The 26,538-nt window shown below is 45.9% G+C and overlaps 1 protein-coding gene across 2 annotated transcripts in view; it reads left to right on the top strand.

Annotated features, from left to right (window-relative positions):
• IQGAP2 (IQ motif containing GTPase activating protein 2) overlaps positions 1–16,702 on the top strand; it is a 241,472-nt gene extending 224,770 nt beyond the window's left edge. For both annotated transcript variants that reach the window (XM_038765978.1, XM_038765979.1), the window contains 6 exons: positions 1,582–1,669; positions 4,874–5,086; positions 8,092–8,252; positions 10,178–10,318; positions 12,020–12,128; positions 15,719–16,702. In XM_038765978.1, the coding sequence (XP_038621906.1) occupies positions 1,582–1,669; positions 4,874–5,086; positions 8,092–8,252; positions 10,178–10,318; positions 12,020–12,128; positions 15,719–15,832 (826 nt within the window). In that variant the 3' untranslated portion in view covers positions 15,833–16,702. The remainder of the gene's footprint in view (positions 1–1,581; positions 1,670–4,873; positions 5,087–8,091; positions 8,253–10,177; positions 10,319–12,019; positions 12,129–15,718) is intronic.
• Positions 16,703–26,538: the final 9,836 nt, after the last annotated feature.

The following is a 26,538-nucleotide window of genomic DNA, read 5'->3' as shown; positions in this document are numbered from 1 at the left end:
AAATACCATAATTATTATAATTATTACTAACTGGTTGAGATAGAAGGAAACTTCCATTTCCTTGATTTGTGTTAGGATATTTATATTTGGGATATTTAAGGGAAGTGGCTTTCAGTGGGCGAATTTCCCAGCTATAGGTTGCTGTGAGTGCCTAACTGGCTGAGATAGAAGGAAATTTCCATTTCCTTGATTCGTGTTTGTATTTTTACGGCAAGTGGCTTTCAGTGGGCGAGTTTCCCACATCTTTTAAAGACGGACCCCGGACAATAGGTGGATTTCCTACCCAGCTGCTGGGGCTTTATTTAGGCTAAAATCTTAACATTTCTGTTAAAAGCATTTCCCAGTCTTCATGGGATGTAAATCGAGGTCCCTTACAGACCTCAGGCAGGCAGATGGTGGGGCTTCCGTTCCGCCTCCACTTTGGACTGTAAACTCTGTGAAGGCGGACCCTAGCTCTTGCCCTGCTCTTCTTCCCTTGTGCCCAAGCACCTCTAGACTGTGAGCCTGTTGTTGGGCAGGGATTGTCTATTTGTTACTCAACTGTACTTTCCAAGCACTTAGTACAGTGCTCTGCACACAGTAAGCGCTCAGTAAATACGATTGAATGAATGAACGAATGAATGTGGTGGCCGGACCAATCAGTCAATCAATCGTATTTATTGAGCGCTTACTGTGTGCAGAGCACTGTACTAAGCGCTTGGGAAGTACAAGTTGGCAACATATAGAGACAGTCCCTACCCAACAGTGGGCTCACAGTCTAGAAGGGGGAGACAGAGAACAAAACCAAACATATTAACAGAATAAAATAAATAGAATAGATATGTACAAGTAAAATAAATAGAGTAATAAATATGTACAAACATATATACATATATACAGGTGCTGTGGGGAAGGGAAGGAGGTAAGATGGACCACTGGGCGAGTGCCAAAGGCCGGATATCCCACCCCAACCTAGCACCCCCTAATCCCAGCAAAACCTTAGATCTCCTTAACTCTCCTCCTCCGCGATAATGGGACCCCCTTGTCAGCTCTGACACCTTCTGTCATTAAAAGACTACCTGGGAAGCAGTGTGACCTAGTGGAAAGAACCCAGGCTTTAGAGAACCTGAGTTCTAATCCCAGGTCTCTCACTAGCCTGCTGGGTGACCTCAGACAAGTCACTTAGATTCACTGTGCCTCCGCTTCCTCACCTGCAAAATGGGGATTAAAAACCTGTTCTCTTTCGTTCTCCCCCCAGCCCTCCCACCCAACCTTAGCCTCTGAGCCCCATGTGGGACAGGGACACTGTCCAATATGACTGAGCTTCTACCCCGACACTTAATAAGGCGCTTGACACATAGTAAGCACTTAGTAAATACATTATTATTATTGTTATTTCTATTATTGTTATTATTGACTCACCCTCAAGGGAGCCTCAAAATAGGAAATCAGCAAGTAGAAAGTCAGCTTCCACAGAAGATTACCCTTGACGTCTTGTTTTGGGGTGTTTTAAGAGAATGCCACAAATGAAACACTCTGTGCAGCTGAATGATTTTCTAGCTAAATGTCTAACACTGAAATCTCTTCTTCTCCTGTACCAAGGACAAAAAAGCTGATCATCGATGTGATCCGAGCCCAGTCTGGGGACACCCTGGGAGAAATCTTGGAGACACCTGCAACTGCCCTGCAGGTAAATGGTTTCAAATCCCAAAGGCTATGAGCTGGTTATTGACCAGATAGGGAAATGGAGGTGATGGTGGTAGGAGTAAAGGTATTTCCTGAGCATTCACTGAGTGTAGGTAAAGCCACATCATCCCCAATAAACCTTCCCAGATTAAGCCCTCTTTTCTGCAACTCTCTCATTCATTCAATCGTATTTATTGAGCGCTTACTGTGTGCAGAGCACTGTACTAAGCGCTTAGGAAGTACAAGTTGGCAACATATAGAGACGGTTTGTACCCAACAGCGGGCTATCCCTTCTGCATCGTCAATGCCCTTGCATCTGTACCTTTTAAGCACTTGATATTCACCCCACCCATTTAGGCTTATTTATGCATTTATTTAAATTACTGTCTCCCCAGCTAATAATAATAATAATAGTACTTAAGTGCTATCTGTGTGCCAGGCACTGTACCAAGTGCTATGGTGAATACAAGCAAATAGGGTTGGACACAGTCCCTGTCCCATCTGGGGTTCACAGTCTCAATCCCCATTTTACAGATGAGGGAACTGATGCGCAGAAAAGTAAAGAGACTTGCTCAAGGTCACACAGCAGGTGAATGCCGGAGCTGGGATTAAAACCAATGACTTAGACCGCGAGCTTGTTGTGGGCAGGGAACGAGTCTACCAACTCTGCTGTACGATCCCAAGCACCTGGTACAGTGTTTTGCACAGTAAACGTTCAATACCATTGATTGCAGTGCACTGTGGTAGGTACGTGGGGGAATACAGCGAGGCTAGAGAAGCAGTGTGGCTGAGTGGAAAGAGCTCGGGCTTCAGAGTCAGAGGTCACAGCTTGTGAGCTGTGTGACTCTGGGCAAGTCACAACTTCTCTGTGCCTCAGTTCCCTCATGTATAAAATGGGGATGACGACTGTGAGCCCCTCGTGGGATAACCTGATTACCTTGTTCTCCCCCACAACCCCCAGTGCTTAGAACAGTGCTTGGCACATAGTAAGCACTTAAATACCCATCATCAACAAAAGCCTAAGACCTGTCTGGCTCCCTAAAATATTTTAAACTTCAAATTATGTATTTGGAACCTTGGAAGGAGGAAAAAAAAACCTGAGGGATATGAGATTCTTCAGGATCAGTGAGTCCAAATTATTTGTCCTGCATGAGTGTGGCTTCATTTTAATCAGTGGTTTTTACCAAGTGCTTAGTGCATGCAGGGAGCTGTAAAGTAAGTGCTTGGGAGAGTAGACTCGGTAGACACAATCCCTGCCCTGAGGGATTTACCCTCTAGTTCAGCTCTGTTTTGTAGCTATTCATCAAAGACTAAAGGCCATGATGTCAATGTTTTCACTTTTTAGTCACAGTGCTTTCATTCAGAAATTCACCATTTGGGTCATCAGTTTGATCATACAGGCATTTCTTCCATAGAAAATGCTGCAGTCTTCCCAGTGAAACAGTTAAAATGGGATAGAATAGATTTGTGTAGGTGGTGCTATGTTCACTGCTAAACTCAATTTTCCTTGGACATTCTTCAAAGTGAAATACTGGGCCAAGCCTTCTGAGAAACAGAAACCCCTGTTTTGAAGCCCTGCTGTTTGTTTCTGGAAATTTTGGAAAATGAACCACATCCTGTGTGTACAAAGTCTCACAGGCCAATTTAGCCTGAGAAGGTCCACCCATTACCATATTGACTCAGATATTTCACACGCTTTTTGAGGAAATGATTTTTAAAATCAGAGTGTTGGAGGGGGCATTTAAGCAACTATTATAAGGACAGGATTCAGGTTGCTCCCTTGCCTTCTGGGTAAGAGAGTTCATTTTAGAACAGAGCCTTTGGGAAGAGAAAATAATTCCTCACAAAGTTTAGCCCCGCTGTACCTCCCCCTGCAGCCCCAAACTATCGATCACAATCTGATGGGTTCATTATACAAAACATTACCGAATCTTTCCCACAATATCTTGTAAACCACATTCACTGGGTTAAATATTTGTTTCAAAAAATTAGGTGGTTTTTTTAAAAAAAAAAACAAACAAACATGATATTTCCAGGACAGTGTGCACATTGTTAGAATCAATATGGTTAAAAAAAAAATGAAGATGCACAGAGGAAGATGGCCTGAGTGGTTGTATGTCTCAAATGTGTTCCACTTCACTCCAGCTTGCAAATAGCAACTTTTAAAAATGTTATTTAGTTTTATACTTTGTAAAAAACAAAACAAAAAAACACTGGGAATCTCATTTTACTCTAAAAAATGCCTAAGTGAAATTACCTATAAAAATTTTGCTCAAAGTGGGGAAAAAGGGAGCCCCTTTCGTTGAAGGGTAGGCTGTTTGATGGTCAGAGTTGAGAGTTTCCTTTTGAGGGGAAGTGACCTTGTAATCAATGCCTCTGTTTTATCCTGAGTTGGGTTGGGGGCTGTCCCTGTTCCGGGGATGGGTGTGTGTGTGTGTGCGTGCACGCACATTTGGTGGGGGTAGGGGGTATCAGGCCACAGAAAGAGCACAGGACTGGATTGTTTCTTCCTGATAGCTAATTTTTGAAAGCCTGCACAGGACTGGATTGTTTCTTCCTGATGGCTAATTTTTGAAAGCCTGTCCAAACCAGAGAGAATAGGTTCACCTTCATTCTTGGATTTACAGACCTCCTCCATCTTTCCTAGACTGTGGGCATGGCATCTCCCAGGCTTCTGATGGTCTCTGGAGGCCCTTCATGGCCTTATCCAACCTTACCTCCTCACAATATTGGCCCTGGATTTCTGTTTCCTCTCAACCTCTGAATCTCCAACTAAACACACATAAACCAAACTCAGGCTCTGGTGCTCTGTTCTGCTGCTGGATTTCCAGGAAAGTCTGCACCCTACTTTTCCTATCAGTCCCCTTTGGCTTTTCAGGCTCCCAGTTTCCAAGGGATTTAGGGGTCTTTGGTGGAGAGGGCAGCTGCAACACTAGCCCACTTGCCGGCTTTGCCCGTAAACTGGAATTCAGACACACCTCCCCGAGAAACTCTCTGGTTTGGGGTTCAATGTGCCAGACCCACTAACTGAGAGACTGAACTGGTTTTCTCCTATCATTTCTTGTTGCCCACTTGGTCTCTTAGGGACAGAATAGGACACTTTTTTGAAAGGGAAGCAGCCGCCAGTCCTCTTCAACTGTCCCCTGGGCTATTTTCCATCTTTAGGATTTGGGATAATAGTGTGTATGTACATTGTTGTTGTTTTCAGGAATCTGAGCACTCCAAAGCCATGGAAAACCGGGCCATCTTAGATTCCAAAACTCCTGAGGAAATGAAGCGCAGTCAGTCTATGCTCGAAGATGGACAGCTTCCCCTTGAACAGAAGAAGAGGAAAATCCAGAGAAATCTTCGGACACTGGAACAGGGTGGACTTGTAACGGCAGAAAACAAGTACCAAGAAATCCTAACGGAGATAGCCAAGGTTTGGGGCTGTTCTGTTCCTTCTCAATACTAGATTTAGAGAGCACTTATTCCACCTCTTAGGAGAATTAAATGTTTTGGTAACAGAGCATCAATTAAAGGGGTCAGAAATTAACCAGAAAGCTCCAGCTGTGAGGAAAGTCACTGACTGATACCTAGGGTTTTAGGTAATCAGCAATATTTTTTGAAGGCCTACTGTATATGCGGAGCACTGTATCGAATACCATTCATTCAATCGTATTTATTGAGCACTTAATGGGTGCAAAGTACCAGCTTCAAAAGGGCAACCAGGGCAATCATCCCAGCTCTCTAATAAGACCTGAACATAAATAATAATAAGTTTGTTTTGTTTTTATGGTATTTGTTAAGCACTTACTAAGTGCCAGGCACTATACTAAGCCCTGGGGTAAATACAAGTTAATCAGGTTGGACACAGCCCATGTCCCACATAGGGCTCACAATCTTAATCCTCATTTCACAGATGAGTGAACTAAGGCACAGAGAAGTAAAGTGACTTGCCCAAGTTCACACAGCAGACAAGTGGCAGAGTTGGGATTAAAACCCAGTTCCTTTTGACTCTCAGGCTCGTGCTCTATCCACTAGGTCACGTTGCTTCTGGCATATGCTAGTATTTACTAAGCACTTAATTTGTGCCAAACACTGAACTAAGTGCTGGAAGAGATACACGTTAATCGGGTCAGACGTAGTCCCTGTTCCACAACTGGCCCCCCAATCTAAGAAGCCAAGAGAACAGGCATTTAATCACCATTTTACAGCATCCAAGTGGCAGAGCAGGAAGGCTGAAAGACTCCAAAATGGTAGTCTTCTGGCCTGTTAGCATTCTGAAGCCAGCCTGTGGGCTCTCAAACCCTGCACAACCCTTTTCTTTCTCTGCAGTGACAATGAAAAGTCATCACCTGTATTACCTGAACGTAAGCAAGTGACACAAAGCAATCTGCTGAGGGGGAATTGGATGATCTTCATCTCAGAGTCTTATACAGAGTTTTTCATTTATTACTCTTACGGTTATCATTCTTATCCTTTTAGGTGGCCATGGCAAAGGAGTTAAATGCGTTTGTTGTCATCTTTGGGTTTTTTTTTTAAATTGTAATTCCAATTCTCCTTGGACCAATGCTGCTGGCTACTCACATCCTGTTTCCTTGCGGAGTTCTCTGGTTACGTGCAGCAGTGAAGGGGAAAGCAGGAAATGGCTGGGTGTTCTTCTGTATGTCAGCGATAAGGGAGCCCAAGGCTGCTTCCTCCTTTAACCACACCCTGTTTTTAGAGCCGGAACAGCAGAAGGGTGCCCCAAGCGTGCCCAATTTATCTTTCCCCTTCTAGGTTTACGATCAAGTCCTGCATCTACCCGGTTACCATTGGCTGGAAGGATTGGCTGGGTGGGGGTTTGGGTAAGATAGGCTGGAGTGGCCCCAGGTTCATGGAAACATTGAGGCAGGCTCCTTCCACCTGAATTGGTCTCTTTCTGCCTCTCTATCTCTGTGTGTCTTGCACATTGTCTCACTCTGCATCTCTCTGTCTCTGTTCCATCTCCATCACTTTGTCCATCTCTCTGATTCTCTTGCTCTCTTCCATCTCTTGCTCTTTGTCTCTATCCATCCGCCTCTCTTTGTGTCTGTCTCGGACTGTCTTTTTGTCTCTCTAGCTCTCATCTCTTGCTGTCACTGTCCCTATCCTGTTTCTGTCTCACCCCTCCTATCTCTGTGGGTCTGTCTCTAGGTCTCACTCACTTTCTCCTTCACTTGCTGTTTCTCACTCTCTGGGGCTCTTTCACTGGCTGTCTCTGTCTTTTTGGGTCTCTCTCTCTGTGTGTCTGTCTTTTTGTGACATTCTGTCACCGTTTCTGTGTCTATGATGTCTTTGTCTCTCGCATGGTCTCCCTATCCATCTCTATCACTCTCTCTGTGTCTGTCTGGCTCCTGCTCTCACTGCCTCTCTCTCTGTCACTATCTCTCTCCTTGTCTCCCTCGGGCTTTCTCTGTATCAGTGTCACTCTGTGTCTCTGTCTCCTCCTCTCCATCTCCCCTGTCTTGCCTGCCAGTGGCATCCATCAGCATTAGTAAACTTGGGTCCGGCCCATTTTGCCCATGCTGGGTCCAGTGGCCTGCAAGGAGAGCCAAGGGAGGAACAGCAAAGTCTTTTGTGGGGGCCAAGCAGCAGAGGGACCCTGGGCCCCCCAAGAGTCGTGGAAGACTCAAAACTGCTGCCTTGGCTGAGATGGGGCGAGGGGGCAAGTTAGCCGGTCAAGGCCGAGGTTCCCAACAGATTCTCTGCATGTTTCTGCCCGTAGTTTTGTTAAGCAATGAAAGCTGAAGGAGAAAATAAAACTCTCTGCAGTCACTAGACTATGCAGCACAGCCTGCCAAAGCCTCTTCTCAGCCACTGCATTCGAATGCATTACTTTAGTGGCAAATTTATATAATTATCCTAAATGCTTTCCATGGGCCTCTCTGGCAGCATGATAATGGACTTCAGCAAGTCCCTTATGGGGACATTTTCTTCTCCTGGTGAAGAGAGAACGATTAGTTGTGACTGTTGTGTCAACAGCCACTAATTGTTTAGCAGGGAAGCAGTGTGGCCTCAAGGAAAGAGCAAAGGCATGGGAGGTAGAGGACCCGGGTTCCAGTCCCAGCTCTGTCACTTGTCCGCTTTGTAGCCTTGGGCAAGTCACTTAACTGCTAAGCCTCAGTTTCATCTGTTAAGTGGGGATAAAATTTCTGTTCTCCCTCCTACTTAGACTGTGAGCCTCACGTGTAACAGGGACTCTGTCCAACCTGATTAGTTAGTATCTACCCCGATGCTCTGTAGAATGCATGGCACACATATTAAACACTTGGGTTTGCAAAAGTGATAGTAAATAACACTAGTATTTAACACTGAAAAAGCCATAAAGACAGAAAAACAATCACCATTTCATTCATTTGGAGTTAACTGTTCCAAATAAGTATCCCCAGCATAAGTCTCATGGAGCTTGATATTTCCCTCTAGGATATCCGCAATCAAAGACGGTACCGACAGCTTCGGAAAGCTGAACTGCTGAAACTCCAGCAGACACTGAATGCACTGAACTCCAAGACGGCATTTTACGAAGATCAGATTAACTATTATGACACTTACATAAAAGCTTGCTTGGACAACCTAACAAGAAAGTGAGTTAAAACCTGAGTATGTGATTTTCACCCTTTTTTTAGCTGTTGAATTGTACTCTCCCAAGCGCTTAGTTCAGTGCTCTGCACACAGTAACCACTCAATAAATACCACTCATTGATTTGAATACAGTACTCCCCACAGTTTCTGTTCTAGATGGAGTAACTCTGGTAGACACCAGCAATTTGGTGGGAAACTGGGTATTATTTTAGGATGCAAGCAGCTGTCATTTAGCCTTTTTGGCAGCGGGAAATGAATTAACCTAGAATTCTTACCAAACTAGAATGGGAATTTCTCTAATAACAACAATACTGATAATAATGATGGTATTTATTAAGCACTTACCATGTGCCAGGCACTGTACTAAAGTGCAGGGGTCTTCTTCAAATGCCATCGAGTCGTTTCCAACCCATAGTAATTCCATGGACACATCCTCTTCAGAACATCCCATCTTCTGTCACAGAGTCATTCTGGTATGTGTGTCCATAGAGTTTTCTGGTAAAGATGTGGAAGTGATTTACCACTGCCGCCTTCTGCACAGTTAAAACTTGAGTCTCTGCCACTGTCTTTGATCAATGTTTTGATCACTTGGTCATCCGCCTTTGACCCTTTCCCATGCTGCTGTTGCCCAGCACAGGTGAACTGACTTTGATGCTTTGGCTTAGACTTTTCCATTATGGGTAGCTAGCTCTAAGCTTGATCAGCCTACTCAAAATCTCCTACAATGATAAGTCACAGATTCATACGAGAGAATGTAAGCAAAGTGAGTTGGACACACTCCCTGTCCCATATGGGGGTCAGTCTCAATCTCTATTTCACAGATCAGGTAACTGAGGCACAGAGAAGTGAGGTGAGTTGCCCAAAGTCATTCAGAAAACAAGTGGCAGAGCTGGGATTAGAACCCATGACCTTCTGACACCCAGGCCCGTGCTCTATCCACTAGGCCACGCTGCCTCTCCCTAGACCAGAGAGAAAGAATGGCCTGAAGGGCAAGTTCTGGAAAAGTGATGGGCACCATTTCTTTCGCTGACTAAGGATAACCACTTCAGTCAGTGGGAAGCAGCGTGGCCTGGTGGAAAGAGTATGGGCCCGGGAGCCAAAGGACCTAGAAGAGTCCCGTCTCTGCCACTTGTCTGCTTTGTGACCCTGGGCAAGTCACTTAACTTCGAAGTTTCAGTTACCTCATCTGTAAAATGGGAATCAAGACTGTATCCATCCTGATTAGCTTGAATCAACACCTCCCCCAACCCCGCTGCCCTAGTACAGTGCCTGACACATCGTAAGCACTTAACAAAAACCATTAAGGAAAAAAAAAATCCAGAGGAACTACATTAATAGTTTTGACATAAAAGCAGGTGGCTTGTGAATTACATTGCACGTGAAGTTTGGGTTTGCCCAATACAGGCATTCCCCTACAGTTGGATTGTCAGTTCCTGCAAACCTGAGTTGTGAAAAATAGTGTTGTCCACAGTCATTTCCATAGGAAATAAAGGGGTTAGAGGGTAGCTGGCTGAAACAACTGAAATAGCCCCAGGACATCCATCTCACTGGGTGAAATTTAAGAAGGCAGCAGAAAGGAAAACATGAAGTGGGCTACTGTTAATGGTGGCCATTAGCACCTCCTGGGGACCAATTTTAACTGCTTAAAGTTGATTTCTAGGAAATGGTGGTTTAAAATAATTGCAATTTGTTCCTTTTCCAAAGCTAATGAAGGATAGATTACCGCACAGCCACAGATGCTGTTTCAAATCCGAGCATTCCTGGCAGAGCCCAAGTGCTTTAAGACCCAGTCCCCGTTGGGTCCGGGCTCTGTGTCCCCAACATTCGTCCATCATTGTCATTCCAAACCACACCCTAGCAGCCACCGCCACAATGACAGCTTATCTGTACCTTGCTGACAAATGTCCCCGTTTGGTTTTTAATTCAGAAATTCACGGAGATCAATAAAGGTAGACGGCAAAGAAGACAAAGGCAACAGGAAAGTGAAGCCGACGTCCCTAAAGTACACGGCCGCAAGGTTGCACGAGAAGGGCGTCCTCCTGGAAATTGAAGACCTTCAAACCAATCAGTATGTGTGGCTTCCTGAGAGTCCCGGGGGACGGCGGGAGGGGTGGGCACCCGCTCCAAACATCAAAACAGCTCCACTGTTGCTGGCCTTTCCATTTTGGGGTTACCGCAATAAAACTAATGGGGCTTTGGGTTTGCTATTTAAAGGCTGCCGCAGGTTTCAAAAACATAGCCCACTCTTCCCATACTAGTGGAAAGAACATAGGCACTTATTAACTTGGGGCTCAACTAAATGACTTACAGTGTTTTAATTACCTTTCAAGTGGGTGCATATTAGCCTTTCTCTCCCTCTCCTGACACTTGATTCCTGGCAGAAATGCATTCCTCTTTTTACTGCTGGAAGTGCTTCGTATTTGCTGAGAGGGGGTAGCTACCCCAGTGCTTAGTAAAGTGCCTGACCCATAATAAGTGCTTAAAGAATACCATATTAAAAAAAAAAGAAATGAAACGAAACTAACTCCTTGAGGGCAGGAATTCTGCCTCTTACCTCTCTCCTACTCTCCCAAGCACTTAGTACAGTGTCTGTACACAGTGGGTGCTCAAACTAGTGGTCGGATGATTGAGACCTTACTCTGCCCAGGATGTCATTACTGGGAGTTTTCAGCCCTAAATCCCTCCTGAAAAAGCCTCCTGAGCCTCTGCTGGGTTCTAAAGCCTTGCACATTTCTTATTACTCACTGCCCCCAAAAGTCCCTGCACCCGTCTTGCTGCCACCACTGTAAGGTCGTGGGGCGAAAAGAGACAAAACAAAACCCTTGGTTGGCTACCCTCAGATGTCTCGCCCACTCTGAGGCAACCGGTGGGGCAGGAAGGGGCCACTGGGAGTACTGCCAGTCAATGCTGCATTCCCGGGAAGCGGGGAAAACTGACAGTATATGCATCTGTCCAGGAGCCCCCCACGAGATCTAGTCCAAAATTCCAACACCTCCTAGTTGGGGGCTAGTCCAGACTTGGGAGACACAAGCCCGCAAGGTTAGAAGGAGAAGTTAGGACAATCCTGGGAAGGCGAAGAGAGGGATGCGGCAATTGTGGGAGGAGGGGCAGGGCAAGGGTACCTTTCCAGCAAAGCATTAGATCCAGCCCTGTCAGCTCAAATCAGGTGTCGTCACCACTCTCTTCGTGCCATTCCCTTCAAAGCCCTACTGAGAGCTCACCTCCTCCAGGAGGCCTTCCCAGACTGAGCCCCATCCTTCCTCTCCCCTTCCTCCCCCTTCCCATCCCCCCACCTTACCTCCTTCCCCTCCCCACAGCACCTGTATATATGTATGTACATATTTATTACTCTATTTATTTTACTTGTACATATTTATTTATTTTATTTTGTTAATATGTTTTGTTTTGTTGTCTGTCTCCCCTTTCTAGACTGTGAGCCCGCTGTTGGGTAGGGACCGTCTCTATATGTTGCCAACTTGTACTTCCCAAATGCTTAGTACACTCTCTGCACACAGTAAGCGCTCAATAAATCCGATTGAGTGAATGAATGAATACCACGCCCTGGCTGGCCTGGCTTGGCCCTGCCTTGTGGTCTTAGGCCCTATAAAAGACAAATTGGTGGTAAAAGCTTGTGCCCTTGAGAAACCCTGCAAGCTCCTTGGGGGGTTTCTTGGAACCCGTTCCCAGATGCTGGGGTACATGGGGCTGGGACCTACTGCCAAACACGTGAGCGGCTCTGCTTCTCTCTTCCCTCCTCCCCCTGGCCCAGGTTCAAAAACGTGATGTTCGACATTACACCTGGTGAAGAAGTGGGGGACTTTGAAGTCAAAGCCAAATTCCTGGGTGTAGAGATGGAAAAGGTGCAGCTCAACTTCCAGGTAAGCTGGGAATCTAAGAGGGTGTGCAGTGTGGAGCGTGGCAGGGACCAGGGGGAGAATGCGCAGGGTCGGGGTGAGAGGGTCATGGGTTCCCCCCCCCCCCCCCCCGGCTTGGGCTCTGTCTGGTCCCTCCAGTGCACTGGAATAGCCATCGGGGAGTCGTTTGGAGGTCTGCTACCTCTGCCCTGGGTGGGGGGGGGGGGGGGGGGGGGCGGCCTAGCTGGGCTTTCCTGGGAAGACCCTCATGTAGTCTTGGTTAAAAAAAAAAAAATTTGATTTTCTACCTGCCAGAGTTTGTCCAAATTGCCAGTGCACAAACCATTTGGCAAGCCCTGTGCTAAGCATTGGGGCAGTTACAAAATAATCAAATTGGCCATATTCCTTGTTGTTATTATTATTATTATTATTATCATGGTATTTGTTAAGTGCTTACTATGTGCCAGGCACTGTACTAAGTGCTGGGGTGGATACAAGCAAAATGGGCTGGACACAGTCCCTTTCCCACATGGGGTTCACAGTCTTGGTCCCCATTTTACAAATGAGGTAACTGAGGCACAGAAAAGTGAAGTGGCTTGCCCAAGGTCACACAGCAGACAAATGGTGGAGCTGTGATTAGGACCCATGACCTTGTGACTCTCAGGCCTACGTTCTATCCACTACGCCACGCTGCTTCTCATAGTGGTAACAACAGAGGACTTGAATGCATAGCTTCTGAATTCTTAGTACATATGTTGTGGGCAGGCAATGTGTCTACCAACTCCGTTGTACTGTACTCTCCCAAGGGCTTAGTACAATGTTTGGCCCACAGTAAGCGCTCAACTATTACCATTGATTGAGATGTGCGTGGATTTCACAAATTTTTGTGAGATTCACCTGAGAGGAACTGTCTGTCTCTCACCAGGCTCACTGATCAACTCTCACACTCCCTGATTAACGGCTCAGTCGATGGCATCTCCCTCAAACCTGACGGTCAGGTGGATCTGTAACTTTTAAGATAGAGGTGCCCACCTTTACCTCTCACCCATCTCCAGAAGCTGCCATTTGACTAGCAGAGGTGACTGTGAGAGACTGTCATAACAGCAGGGAAGTTTGTAAATGCAGAGAAGTTCTTTTGTGCCTTTCCTTTCTTGCCAGACTGCATCTTAAAAAAACAACAACAACAAACCATCAGGGGACAAATTCAGAAAAGGAAAGAGCAAGAAATAGGGGGGGTAATGAGGAATCAAGCCTAGGACCCACTGCACTCTCTGGGCTGCAACCCTCATATTTAATTTAAGGATGGAAATTATGTTGAATTAACTTACATGCAAGAGCAATTATCATGTATAATTCATCTAATGTGAATATTTGAATAGCCTTAACTTTTTATGGGGTATAGCTGTTGGTTTCCAGTGCAAGTTATCCAAGAACGTCAGTGCAAGGCCAACGGGGGACATTCAGTCCAAATCCTGAATGTCAGTTTCCATTTCCCCTTCAGCCCCCAAGCCATATGGGTTTAACTCCTTTCCCCAGGATTCTACTTACCTTGGCTCCCAGGCTAAGGCCTGGAAAGGAGGGAATTCAGCCCACTGTTTCCTTCGAGCCACTGAGAGAAGGAAGGAGACTACAAAGGCAGGACTCTCAGAAGTCTGTTCCTGGAAATGAAAGAGAGCTGCTTAGAACTCATGGCCCAGGCAGGGAGCAGGATGATGGCAGACAGCAAGAGGCAGGCACTTAAGGTCACTTGTGTCAAACAGCAAGATGTTGATGGGGAAGGGAAGAGAGGAATCAGAGAGAAGCCTAGAGTTTTTCATTAGCTAAAAACAGCGTCTTGGACAGCTTACCCAAGGCCATAAGACTAAGAGAAGCAGTGGGACTTAGTGAATAGAGTACAGGCCTGGGATTCGGAAGGAACTAGCTTCTAATCTTGGCTCTGCCACTTGTCTGCTGTGACACCTTGGGTACGTCACTTAACTTCTCTATGCCTCAATTAGCTCATCTGTAACATAGGGATTAAGACTATGAGCCCTATGTGGGACATGGACTGTGTCCAACCTGGTTAGCTCACTTCTAGACTGTGAGCCCACTGTTGGGTAGGGACCGTCTCTATATGTTGCCAACCTGCACTTCCCAAGCGCTTAGTACAGTGCTCTGCACACAGTAAGCGCTCAATAAATACGACTGAATGAATATCTACCCCAGTGCTTAGTACAGTGCCTGGCTAATCTAGTCCCAGATCTGCCACTTGCCTACTGCGTGAACTGGGTAACTCACAATATCTTGGTGCCTCAGTTTCCTCAACTGTAAAATGGGGACTCAATACTTGTTCTCCCTCCCACTTAGACTGTGAGCCCCATATGGGATAGGAACTGTGTCCAACCTGATTATCTTTTCTCTTCTTCAGAACCTAATACAGTGCTTGGCACATAATTAGCACTTAATACCATTATTATTGTTATTATTAAAGACTTAATATAATTGTAAGATGCTAAGGCTTGAATCCTCCTGCCTGCTTTATAAGGGTATTTCTAAAAGTTGGTGGGTCAGTGCTGGAATGCTCGGCCTGGGGAAGGAGCAGAATCTATTGTAAGTCTGGGAGTCAGAGGATCCGGGTTCTGCCCCCTACTCTGCCACTGGCCTGCTGTGTTACCACTTGATTTGTCTATGCCTCCATTTCTTGGTCTGTAAAAGGGGCACAGTAAAACCTGTTCCCTAACTCCCTCACAGGGATGTGGTGAAGACAAAACTCAGGTAAGCAGGCTACAGAAGCAGCAAGCAGCATGGCTTTCTGTATGGAGCATGGGCCTGTAAGTAAAAATGACCTGGGTTCTAATCGTGGCTCTGCCCCTTGTCTGCTGTGTAACCATGGACAAGTCACTACACTTCTCTGTGCCTCAGTTCCCTCATCTGTAAAATGGGGACTAAGACTATGAGCCCCATGTGGGACATGGACTGTGTCCAACCTGATTAGTTTGTATCTACCCCAGTGTTTTGTACAGTGTTTGGCACATAGTATGCACTTAATAATAATAATGGTACTTGTTAAGTGCTTACTATGCGCCAAGCCCTGTTCGAAGAGCTGGGGTAGGTACAGTTAATCAGGTTGGACACAGTCCCTGGTCCAAATGGGGCTCACATTGTTATCCCCATTTTACAGATGAGGTAACTGAGGCCCAGTGAAGTGACTTAACCAAGGTCACACAGCAGATACATGGCAGAGCTGGGATTAGAACCCTGGCCGTCCTGAATCCCAGGTCCAGGCTCTATCCACTGTCATGCTGCAAATACCACTAAAAAAAGTTAATTAAGATGTAAAATGGACGCACTCTACAAGTTCAAGGTAATCAGAGACATCGGCTAGGAAAAGAGAAACCTGTTCTCACGGAGAGTGGAGTTGGTGGGGGGGTTGTGAGGGGAGTGGGGGGACGTACCCCTCAAGTGAAGTCCTTTCTGAAGACAAAGACCCTTTGTTTCCAGGTTTCCACTGAAAGCACAGAGTGACTGATAAAGGAGCCCAGTGGCCTTGCTGATGGGCTGAGGGCTAGATCGCTTTTCCTCCAGCCTCTCCGAAAATCACCTCTGGGGTCTAATGGTTTCTCTCGCAACTGCAGGACCTCCTTCAGATGCAGTATGAAGGCGTCGCTGTGATGAAGATGTTCGATAAGGCAAAAGTGAATGTGAATCTGCTCATCTTCCTGCTAAACAAGAAGTTCTACGGGAAATAGACAGTCGGGTGCCTGCTGCCTCTTCAGCAAAGGGAATGAGAGAGGCATCTGTTGAGAACCTGTTTCCAAACACCGTTGAAGCCACCGCACCCAGACCGACCTGAAAGGCTCAATCTTTAAAAGACCCAAACTGCTCAGAGGAATGTACCCACGTGCCTTTGCCATCATTCGATACTGCAGTCAGGAGGCTAGGAGATAGATTCCTTTAATCACTTCCAGGATGTACTGGGGTTAGGTACTTTGATTCGAAATGATACCATTAAGTGACAGTCTCAACGACTCTGTGTCTTATTTTTAAGGTAAGCAGAAGAGAATAAATTTAGTCGAATAGCACAAATGTGTAAACCTATTTTCCTACAAGATTTTTTTAAAATGGCCCACTTGCATAATATAGTTAGCTCTTCATAGATTCTCCCCCCACCCCCTTAAAAATTCTGTGTAAGAATTAAAGGCTAATTATTTGTAAGGGAGCATTTAGACAGATATTTAGGTCTGAAGTCCATCTCCTGGGAGATGTTCAATTGTAAAGTGAACTCTAGTGCAATTCAGAATGAAGTTTTTATAGGTAATTTTTAATTGTGGCAACATGATAACATTCAGTGTACAAAAATATATATTTTATGTGATTTATTCCTACTAAATAAATGCACTACTGCCTCACGGTCAGGAGAGACTCCTCAGCCCTTCAGGGTCCCAGGAGTAATATGGACAGGGGGTCAGTAGTTTCTCCGCTGAGTTCTTTGAACACTTAATTGTGCCTCTCTCCAATGGCCCCATCTTTTTGGTAATGCAATAAAATCAGTATCTAGATGTTTTTTAAATGTATTCTTTGGAGATTGTTCTATGTAAAATAAATATGACTTAATTACACTAATTGGACTGCTGAATCATTTTGATAACCTTCTTAACTTCCCCGTGCCTCAGTTCCCTCATCTCTAAAATGGGGTTTAAGACTCTGAGCCCCATGCGGAACATGGACTGTCTCCAATGACTTTGGATCTATGTCAGCACTTAGAACAGTGCCTGACGCATATCCGGCACTTAACCAATACCGTTAAAAAAAGAAGAAAAAAAAAAAAACCTTCTGACCATCAGGAAAGGTTAGGACAGGTGACGCTTGAAGGAGAAATGGCTTTATCTGAAAACCGTTAAAATGCAACTTGTTTCTCGCACCGCAGGTCTCAAGTGACACACTAACCAAGTGCTATATAAACTGTCATTAACCCAAAGTCTGCTTCAAAGAGACTGTCGCCCAGCTCTCCTTTGGAAACCCAATCCATGTCTGTGAAGCAGTAGCGGTAGGAGTCTGTGAAGGAGCTGGGCTGGCTAAATAGCAGATGGGCCGATAGCTCCAAGCCAGATAACAGCAGTTAAACTTCTGGTCCTGGGAAGATCCTTCTTTCACGTCACCAAATCCTTGGGCAGCCAGCCAGGCCCCTTCCCGCATGCCACCTGGGGGAGGGGCAGGGAGAGGAGTGACTTGGAGCTTCTCACTTGGAATTTTATTTCCCTAAGGACTTGGGTGGCGTATCGCAGTTTGCATTCCATCTGGGAAGCTCCATGAGCCCCCCCCAATCCTGAATAAATCCGAGAGCGAAGCAGGACCCTCCTCCCTCAGTCCCGGGAACCACGGGGTGCCTGACTGCCACACACAGGCACCAGCGACAACGCTGCTTATGCCATCCTGGTCCAGCCCCAACTCTGTGTGGACGGTGGGCCCCTAAGGGGGCTATGCAGGTGAGCTAGGGTGACACGGAAGACCATTCTGTTTCCGCGGGGATCGAATGCCTAATTCTGCCAGATACCTCTATACTGTAAGCTTGTTGTGGGCAGGAATTGTGTCTGTTGTTATACTTTACACTTCCAAGCGCTTAGTACAGTGTTCTGCACACAGTAAGCTCTCAAGTACGACTGAATGAATGCCAGCTCTCCACATCGTCACATCCCTTGTAAAAAAAAACCCACAAAAAACACTCACCTCCTCCAGGAAGCCTTCCTCAACTGACTCACAAGAGCCATAGTCACTTCTAGAGAAGCAGCATAGGGGAAAGAGCCTGAGCCTAGGAGTCAGAGGACCTGGGTTATAATTCTGGCTCCACCACATGTCTGCTGTGTGACCTTGGGCAAGTCATTTCTCAGTTACCTCATCTGTGAAATGAGGAGAATATTGCTTGGCTTAAAGGGCTTAAAAGTAAGGGCTTAAAAAGTACCATAATTATTATTATTTGTGTTGCCTCAATTCCCCATCTGTAAAATGGGGATTAAGACTGTGAGCCCCACTGTGGGACAGGGATTGTGTCCAACCCGATTGTCTTGTCTCTACCCCAGTGCTTAGTACGGGGCCTGGCACAGAGTAAATGCTTAACAAATACCACTATTATTACTATTATCTTGTTCGTTCTTTTTCCTCCTGCTCCCTCTAAGAGTTTGTCCTCTTAGTTTCCCCATTTACACTGTAAGCCCTTCTAAGGAAGGGCCCATGTCTACTACTTCTGGTGTTCTTCCTATGTGTGTTTAGTACAGTGCTCTGCACATAGTAGGTGTGCTGCAAATACCATTGATAGATTGCAAGTAGGAGGCTGGGAATCTCAGAACTTTTTTTTCCTAGAAAAGGATCATCTAGTAGAGGATATCCTTCATCCATAGAACACTCATTAGATCTGTCTTTCTAATATAATAGTGCGGCACCTTCTCTACCCTCACCAACTCCAAGTCACCACTATCTGATCTCAACTTTCTAACCGTCCCCTCGCCCTTGCCCTCTCCCCAGAGAACTTTGATTCTTACCTCCTTCTGCAACCTCCATGCTCTGGACCTGTTCCATTGCAGCTCTTCTGGACTGAGTGCCCACCTACCTCCTCCCTTGATATAAAAATGCTTGTCTTCACATTTCACCCTGACTTATTGAAGTCATGTCTTCTCCAAGAGGCCTTCCCTAAGTCCTCTTTTCCTCTTCTCCCACTCCCTTCTGCATTGCCCTGACTTGCTCTCTTTATTCATCCCTCCTCCCAGCCCCACAGCACTTATGTCCATATCTGCAATTTATTTCTTTATTTCTACTAATGTCTGTCTCCCCATCTCTAGACTGTAAGCTCACTGTGAGCAGGGAATGTGTCTGTTTATTGTTATACAGTACTCTCCCAAGTGCTTAGTACAGTGCTCTGCACACAGCACTCAGTCACTTCACTGTGCTTCAATTCCCTCATAATAATAATTGTGGTATTTGTTAAGGGCTTACTATGTGACGGGCATTGTACTAAGCGCTGAGGTGGATACAAGCAAATCAGGCTGGGCACAGTCCCTGTCCCATGTGGGACTGACATGGACTATGTCCAACCTGATTAGTCTGCATTTACCCCATGACACACAGTAAGTGCTTAACAAATACTATTTAAAAAAAGTAGGAGGGAAAGAACTGACTGAATGTCTTAACCAATGATCAGGGGCTTCAGCTTGATGCAGAAAGCAACGGGCAGCTGTTGGAGGATTTTGAGAAGTCGGGAGAAAGGTGCAGCACAATGCTTTAGGTAAATGATCTGGGCAGCTGAGTAAATTATAGACTAGAGAGGGGAGAACCTGAAAGAAGGGAGGTTTGTGAAAAACCTGATACAGTAATTAACTCGGAACATGATAAGTGTCTGGGCCAGTGAGCAACAGGGCAGTTTGCATGGAGAGGAAGAGGCAAATTCTGGAGGTGTTGTGAAGACGAACAGGACTTTGTGACTGACAGAATTTGTGGACTGAAACAGAGACAGAGGAATTGAAGGATAATGCCAAGGTGGCTGGCTTGACAGCCAAAAAGGTTGCTACCCAGATCATCTTCCTGAAGCAACGCTTGGCCACCGACTCTCCACTCCATAAAAACTTCCACTGGTTCCCTTGGTCCCTCCACCTTAAGCAAAAATTCCTTAAAGTGGGCTCCACCAACTCACTTTACCTTACATATTGGCTCTCTTCACCTGGTCCTCCCCAACTTGCTATCTTCATTCTTCCCAAGTTAACTTTGTAATTATATCTTTCTCTCAAGTCTCCCACCTCTGTTCCCTTTCCCAATTTTTTCCTCCAACTTGGAACTTCCTCCCTCCCCAGATCTGCCACGCCTCACACAGCTCTGCACATATTTGAAATCCTAACAGCCTACCTCTGGCAGGAGGCCTTCCTAATTCCCAGCATCCGAAGTTATATGAACCCTCAACACGTCTCTACGTTCATTCCTTGACTCATTCATTTAATGGCATTAAGCATTTACTGTGTGCATAACACTTTACTGAGCACTTGGGGAAGTACAACACAATAGAGTTTGTGGTCTGCCACTTGTCTGGGGTGGGATCTTGGGCAAGTCACTTCACTTCTCTGTTCCTCAGTTATTTCATCTGTAACTGAAGTAACTGGGGACCCCATGTGGGATGTGGAATGTATACAACCTGATTAGCTTCTATCCCTGGCACATGGTAAGTGTTTAACAAACACCATTAAAAAAGAACGATTCCTGCCCATATAGGGCTTACAATCTGCAGATAGGGAAAATGGCAGAATCAGTCAGTCAATCATATTGTGTGCTTACTGTGTGCAGAGCACTGTACTAAGTGCTTAGGAGAGTAAACTATAACAATATAACAGACAAGTTCCCTGCCCACAATGAGCTTACAGTCTAGAGGGACAGTGGTGGCTAGATCACTGAATAATAATGGGAAAAGGGAAAAGAGAGGTGGGGAACAAAATGAGAAGGAATTTTATCTTTTAAATGGAGGGTGCACATATTCACCTTCCTCCCTCTGTGCTCATTCTGCCACAAGAATTGACCAGCCCAATTCTCCCCGCAATTCTCTCCAATCGATGGTTTCTATTGAGTGCTTACTCTTTGCAGAACACTGTCCTAAATATTTGGGTGAGTATAATAGAGTAAGTAGACACAAGCCTTCCCCTTAAGGAGCTTACAATCTAGTGGGGGAGAGAGACACATTAAAATAAATTACAGATATGGAAGGTAACAGTATAAGGATATGTACAGAAGTTCTGTGTTGGAGGTTGGTGGGGGAGGGAGGGAGAAAGTACCTAAGTGATTTGGAAGAATAATAATTATGGCATTTGTTAAGCATTTACTACGTGCCAAGCACTGTTCTAAGCGGTGGGGTAGATACAAGGTAATCGGGTTGTCCCATGTCGGGCTCACAGTCTTAATCCCCATTTTACAGATAAGGTAACTGAGGCACAGAGAAGTTGCCTAAAGTCACACAACTGACAAGCGGTGGAGCCGGAATTAGAACCCACGACCTCTGACTCCCGAACCCATGCTCTTTCCACTAAGTTACGCTGCTTCTCAGCGTGGAAGAACAGACCCAAGGACATAGGTGATGCAGTAGGGAGAATATGGAGGGAAGATGTGAGATCAGTCAGGGAAGGCTTCCTGGAGGAAGTACAGTTTTAGTAGGAGGGAGGTTGTGAGCAAGGAGTTGACGTAAGTGCTTAGTACAGTGCTCTGCACACAGTAAGCGCTCAATAAATACGATCGAATGAATGACAGCAAGAGAGATGAGAACAAGGTGCAGTGAATAGGTTACAAAGGGAAGTGTGATGGCTGGGTTGTAGTTGGAGCAGTTGCCTGCTTCTTCCTCCCCAAAGCTACTTAAGCTCCATTCCTCCTCCTGCATCCCCTTCTTGCTCTTTCTTTGAAATCCATATCATTGGTCTCAACCACCTTCTCCAGTTACTGCTTGCCATCATCTACCCTCCCCCATCTCCCCCACAGGGCTCACCTCCAATTTTCCAAACCATTTTGAGGCCTCTCTCACATTTCCTCTCTCCTTATCCGCCCTCTACTGATCCATCGTTCATGTGGGCCTTCTTGATGGCCTCCCAGCCACACGCTTCCCTTCTCTCTCCCTCCTCCACTGCACCTCACCCCTGCAACAACTTGAACAGACACTTGATCTCATCATCTCTAATCACTACACAATCTCAAACCTCAACAACTCTGAAATCCCACTCTCTAACCACAACTGAAATCCACTCTCCAACCACAACCTCCTCACCTGCCTTCTCTCCCATATACCCCATCCTCATAAAACTAACCTGTCCCAACACAGAGACCTCTGGTCTCTTGACACCCCCCGCCACAACTAATCTCAGGTTATCATACCCCATCTGGTCTCCCTATCCAACCTACCTTCTTTTGATGCATAAATCCTCAAAATCCACAAATCCTTCAAAACCCTCCCTTGACCCCACAGCTCCTTCCAGTTATCACCCAATCTTCCTCCAACCATTCCTCTCTGAACACCATGAGTAGTACTTTGCACCACTCTCTCAAGTTCCATTCTTCCAATTCTCTCCTCGAACTCCTCTAATCTGGCTTCCGTCCCCTTCACTCCACAAAAACTGCCCTCTCAAGGTCACAAGTGATCTCCTTCTTGCCAAATCTAAAGGCCTCTACTCCATCCTAATCCTCCTCAACCTCTCAGCTGCCTTCAACACTGTCAACCATCCCCTTCTCCTGGAAACATTATCCAACCTCGGCTTCAATGACACTGTCCTCTCCTGTTTGTCCTCATCTCTCTGGAAACTCATTCTAAGTCTCTTTCCTGGGCTCCCCCTCTGCCTCCCACTTCCAACTGTGGATGTCCCTCCAGGCTCAGTTTTGGGTCCACTTCTATTCTCCATCTACACCCACTCCCTTGGAGAACTCATTCACTCCCATGGCTTCAACTACCACCCCATATCTACCTCTCCAGCCCTGATGATCTCTCTCCCTCTCCACAGTCTCGCATTTCCTCCTGCCTTCAAGACATACTGCTTGGACGTCTTGCCATCACCTCAAACTTAACATGTCCAGTTCAGAACTCTTTATCTTGTCACTCAAACCCTGTCCTCCTCCTGATTTCCTTGTCACTGTAGACAGCAACACCATCCTTCCTGCCTCACAATCCCATAACCTTGGTGTTATTCTTGATGCCTCTCTCTCACAAGCCACTTATTCAATCCATCACTAAATCCTGTCAGTTTACCTTCACAGCATCGCTAAAATCAGCCCTTTCCTCTCCAATCAAAGTACTACTATACTGACCCAAACACTTATCTTATCCTGCCTTCACTACTGCATCAGCCACCTTGCAACTTCCTTGCCATCTGTCTCTCTCCTCACTCCAGTCAATACTTTGCTGCCCAGGTCATTTTTCTAAAAAATGTTCAGTCCACATTTCCCCACTCCTCAAAAACCTCCAATGGCTGCCCATTCACCTCTGCATCAAACAGAAACTCCTCACCACTGGCTTTAAAGCACTTACTATTCTCCTACTACAACCCAGCCCGCAAACTTTGTTCCACTAACGCTAACCTTCTCAGTGTACCTCCATCTCATCTATCTTATCATCGACCTCTCACCCATGTCCTGCCTCTGGCTTGGAAATTACTCTCCCCTCTTTCAAAGCCTTATTGAAGGCACATTTCCTCCAAGAGGCCTTCCCTGACTGAGCCCTTTTATCTTTTTTTCAAAACCCTTTTGCATCACCCTTTCTCCCTTTACTCATCTCCCCTCGCAGCCCTACAGCACTTATGTACACATCTGTAATTTCTTTATTTATATTAATGTCTGCCTCTCCCTCTAGACTGTAAGCTCGTTGTGGGTATGGAAAGTGTCTGTTATATTGTTATATTGCATTCACCGAAGAGCTTAATATAGGGCTCTGCGCACAGTGCTCAATAAATACGATTGAATATATTGCTATATTGTACTCTCCCAAGCATTCAGTATGTTGCTCTGCACACAGTAAGCACTCAATAAATACGATTGATTGACTGAAAATCCACACTCTCAACTCCGCCATCTCCACTGAACTCAATTTCTTTGCTCCCCTGTCCCTTTGTCAGTCTTGTACCACCAACCTACAGCCCTGGATCACCTCCACAACCCACTTCCTCTCCTCGTTTGCTCAAGCCACAGAGTGCTGCTGATTAAAATGCAGACATTAAACTAACCTAATCAGTCTCAAACTTAACCTCATCTGCTAAAATTCTCCCCAGCAGTATCGTCTCTCCTCCTTTATTTAATCCCACGTCTGATACTCACATCATTTTTTACTTCCAATTCCCACTTAAATCCTCAATACCTCTACCTTTCCCATCTCCATCAGACTTAACCACTCCAAAATATCTCCCTCACCTCTCTCTAGCCTCCCCATCCCCTTTCTCATCCTTCCCAACCTTTCCAAATCCCAAGAGATAATAATAGTAATAATAATTATGGTACTTGTTAAGTGTTCACTATATGCCAAGCACTCTTCTAAGCATTAGGGTAGCTACAAGTCAGTTAGGTTGGACACACTCCCTGTCCCACATAGGGCTCACACTGTTAATCCCCATTTTACAGAGAAGGTAACTGAGGCCCAGAGAAGTGAAGTGACTTGCCCAAGGTCCCACAGCAGACTGGTAGCAGAGCTGGGATTAGAACCCATGACCTTCTGACTCCCAGGCCTGTTCTCTATCCACTAAACCATGCTGCTTCTCCCGCCTTCCACCTCCTTTCTAAATCTACCTCCTCCACATCCGGTCGCATTGCTGCGCACTTATTAAAACCCTTAACCCCTTCCCTCTTCTCTTCTTGGCCGCCATCCTTACTCATTCTCCAGTGGATTCTGGCCTTCCATTTTCAAACATGCCCAACTATCTCCTATCCTAACAAAATCCTCCGTTGACCCTCCTGCCCCCTCCCAGTTATTGCCCCCATCTCCCACCTTTGGGACTTGAATTACAGGCCATTCCAGTCCAAATTCCTTGAACAAGTTGTTTACTTGCACTGGCCTCCACTTCTAACACCTTACTAAATGCCAGACATCTGGCTTCAGCCCCTTCCACTGTATTGAAATTGATTTCTTCCACATCACTAATGACTCCTTGCCAAATCTAACGAACTCTCCTCCACCCAGCAGCCTTCGTTTCTATGGACCACCTACTCTCCTCAAAACATTCAAACCTTGGTTTCTCTGACACTGTCCTCTCCCGGTTCTCCTCTTCCCTCACTGTCCGTTCCCTCTCGGTGTCTTTCATTGCCTCCTCTTTCACCTGCCACACCCTAATGGGGAGGGTCCCTCAAGGCTCAATACTGCGCCCCCTTATATTCTCCATTTACACCCACTCCCTTAGAGAACTCATTCACTCTCTCAGCTTCAAGTACCACCTCCCATATCTACTGCCTCTCCAGCCTTATTCGCTCCCTCTCACACAGTCTTGCATTTCCTCCTGCCGTCAGGACATCTCTACTTGGACACCCCCCTATCACCTCAAATTCAACACATCCACAACTGAACTTCCCCAAATCTCTCTTACTTCCAATTTTCCCATCACTCACAAGCCTGCAACCCTGCCATCGTCCTTGACATCTCTCTCTTTCAATCCACACATTCGGTCAATCACCAAATACCACCAGTTCTATCTTTAGGACAGAAAGCAGCGTTGTCTACTGGAAAGAGCACGGGCCCAGGAGTTAGAGTCTAATCCTGGCTCTGCCAGCTGCTTGCTGTGCAAATTCAGGTAAGTACCTTAACTTCTCTGTGCCTCAGTTTCCTCATCTGTAAAATAATAATAATAATAATAATGTTGGTATTTGTTAAGCGCTTACCATGTGCAAAGCACTGTTCTAAGCGCTGGGGTAGGTACAAGGTAATCAGGTTGTCCCACAAGGTTTCATTATCTGTTTTCCCTCCTACTCAGACTGTGAGCCCTTGTGGAACAAGGTCTGTGTCCAACCTAATTAACTGGCATCTACTGCAGCACTTAGAACAGTGTTTGACATATAGTAAGGGCTTAATAAATGCCATTTTTATTATCTCCAGGAACTGCCCTGTTCTGTCCATCAAAACTGCCTCAACACTGATCCAAATACTTGCCATACCCTGCCTCACCTAGAGCATCAGCCTCCTTACTGACCTCCCAGTCCCCGGCCTCTATCCTCTCCAACCCATACTTCACTCTGCTGACTAAAACATTTATCTAAAATACAGTTATGTACTTGTCTTCCCCCTCTTCCAGTATGTCCAACGGTTGCCCTCCACATCAAGCAGAAACTCCTCACCATCAGCTTTGGGGCTTTGATCAGCTCCCTCCCCCCACTTCAGCCCCCACACTGAAAACACTTCGACCACCCCAGACTGGGCACGGTTGCAAAAGCCTCCTCTTCCCTTCGAGGGGGCCATTAAATAATTATGGTCGTTGTTAAGAGGAGCAGTACGGCCTAGTGGCAAGAGCACGGGCTTGGGAGCCAGAGGTCGTGGGTTCTAACCCCATTTTTGCAACTTGTCTGCTGTGTGACTTTGGGCAAGTCACTTAACTTCTCTGTGCCTCAGTATCTGTAAAATGGGGATTGAGACTGTGAGCCCCACGTGGGACAATCTGATTACCTGGTAGCTACCCCAGCGCTTAGAACAGTGCTTGGCACATAATAAGCGCTCAACAAATACCACCGTTATTATTATTATTACCATGCGCACTGTACTAAGCACTGGGGTGGAAATGAACAAATCGGGTTGGACACGGTCATGGGGCTCACAGTCTCAATCTCCACTTTACGGATGAGGCGACTGAAGCCCACAGAAGTGACTTTCCCAAGGTCACACAGCAGACCAGCAGGAGGCGGGGTGATTAATTATAATAATAATAATGACATTTATTATGCATTTACTATGTGCAAAGCACTGTTCTGAGCGCTGGAGAGG

This window comes from Tachyglossus aculeatus, chromosome 23, assembly GCF_015852505.1.
Source record: "Tachyglossus aculeatus isolate mTacAcu1 chromosome 23, mTacAcu1.pri, whole genome shotgun sequence".
Classification (NCBI taxonomy): domain Eukaryota; kingdom Metazoa; phylum Chordata; class Mammalia; order Monotremata; family Tachyglossidae; genus Tachyglossus; species Tachyglossus aculeatus.
The sequence above is the reverse complement of the archived record's forward strand: the minus strand, read 5'-3'. Positions and strand labels throughout refer to the sequence as shown.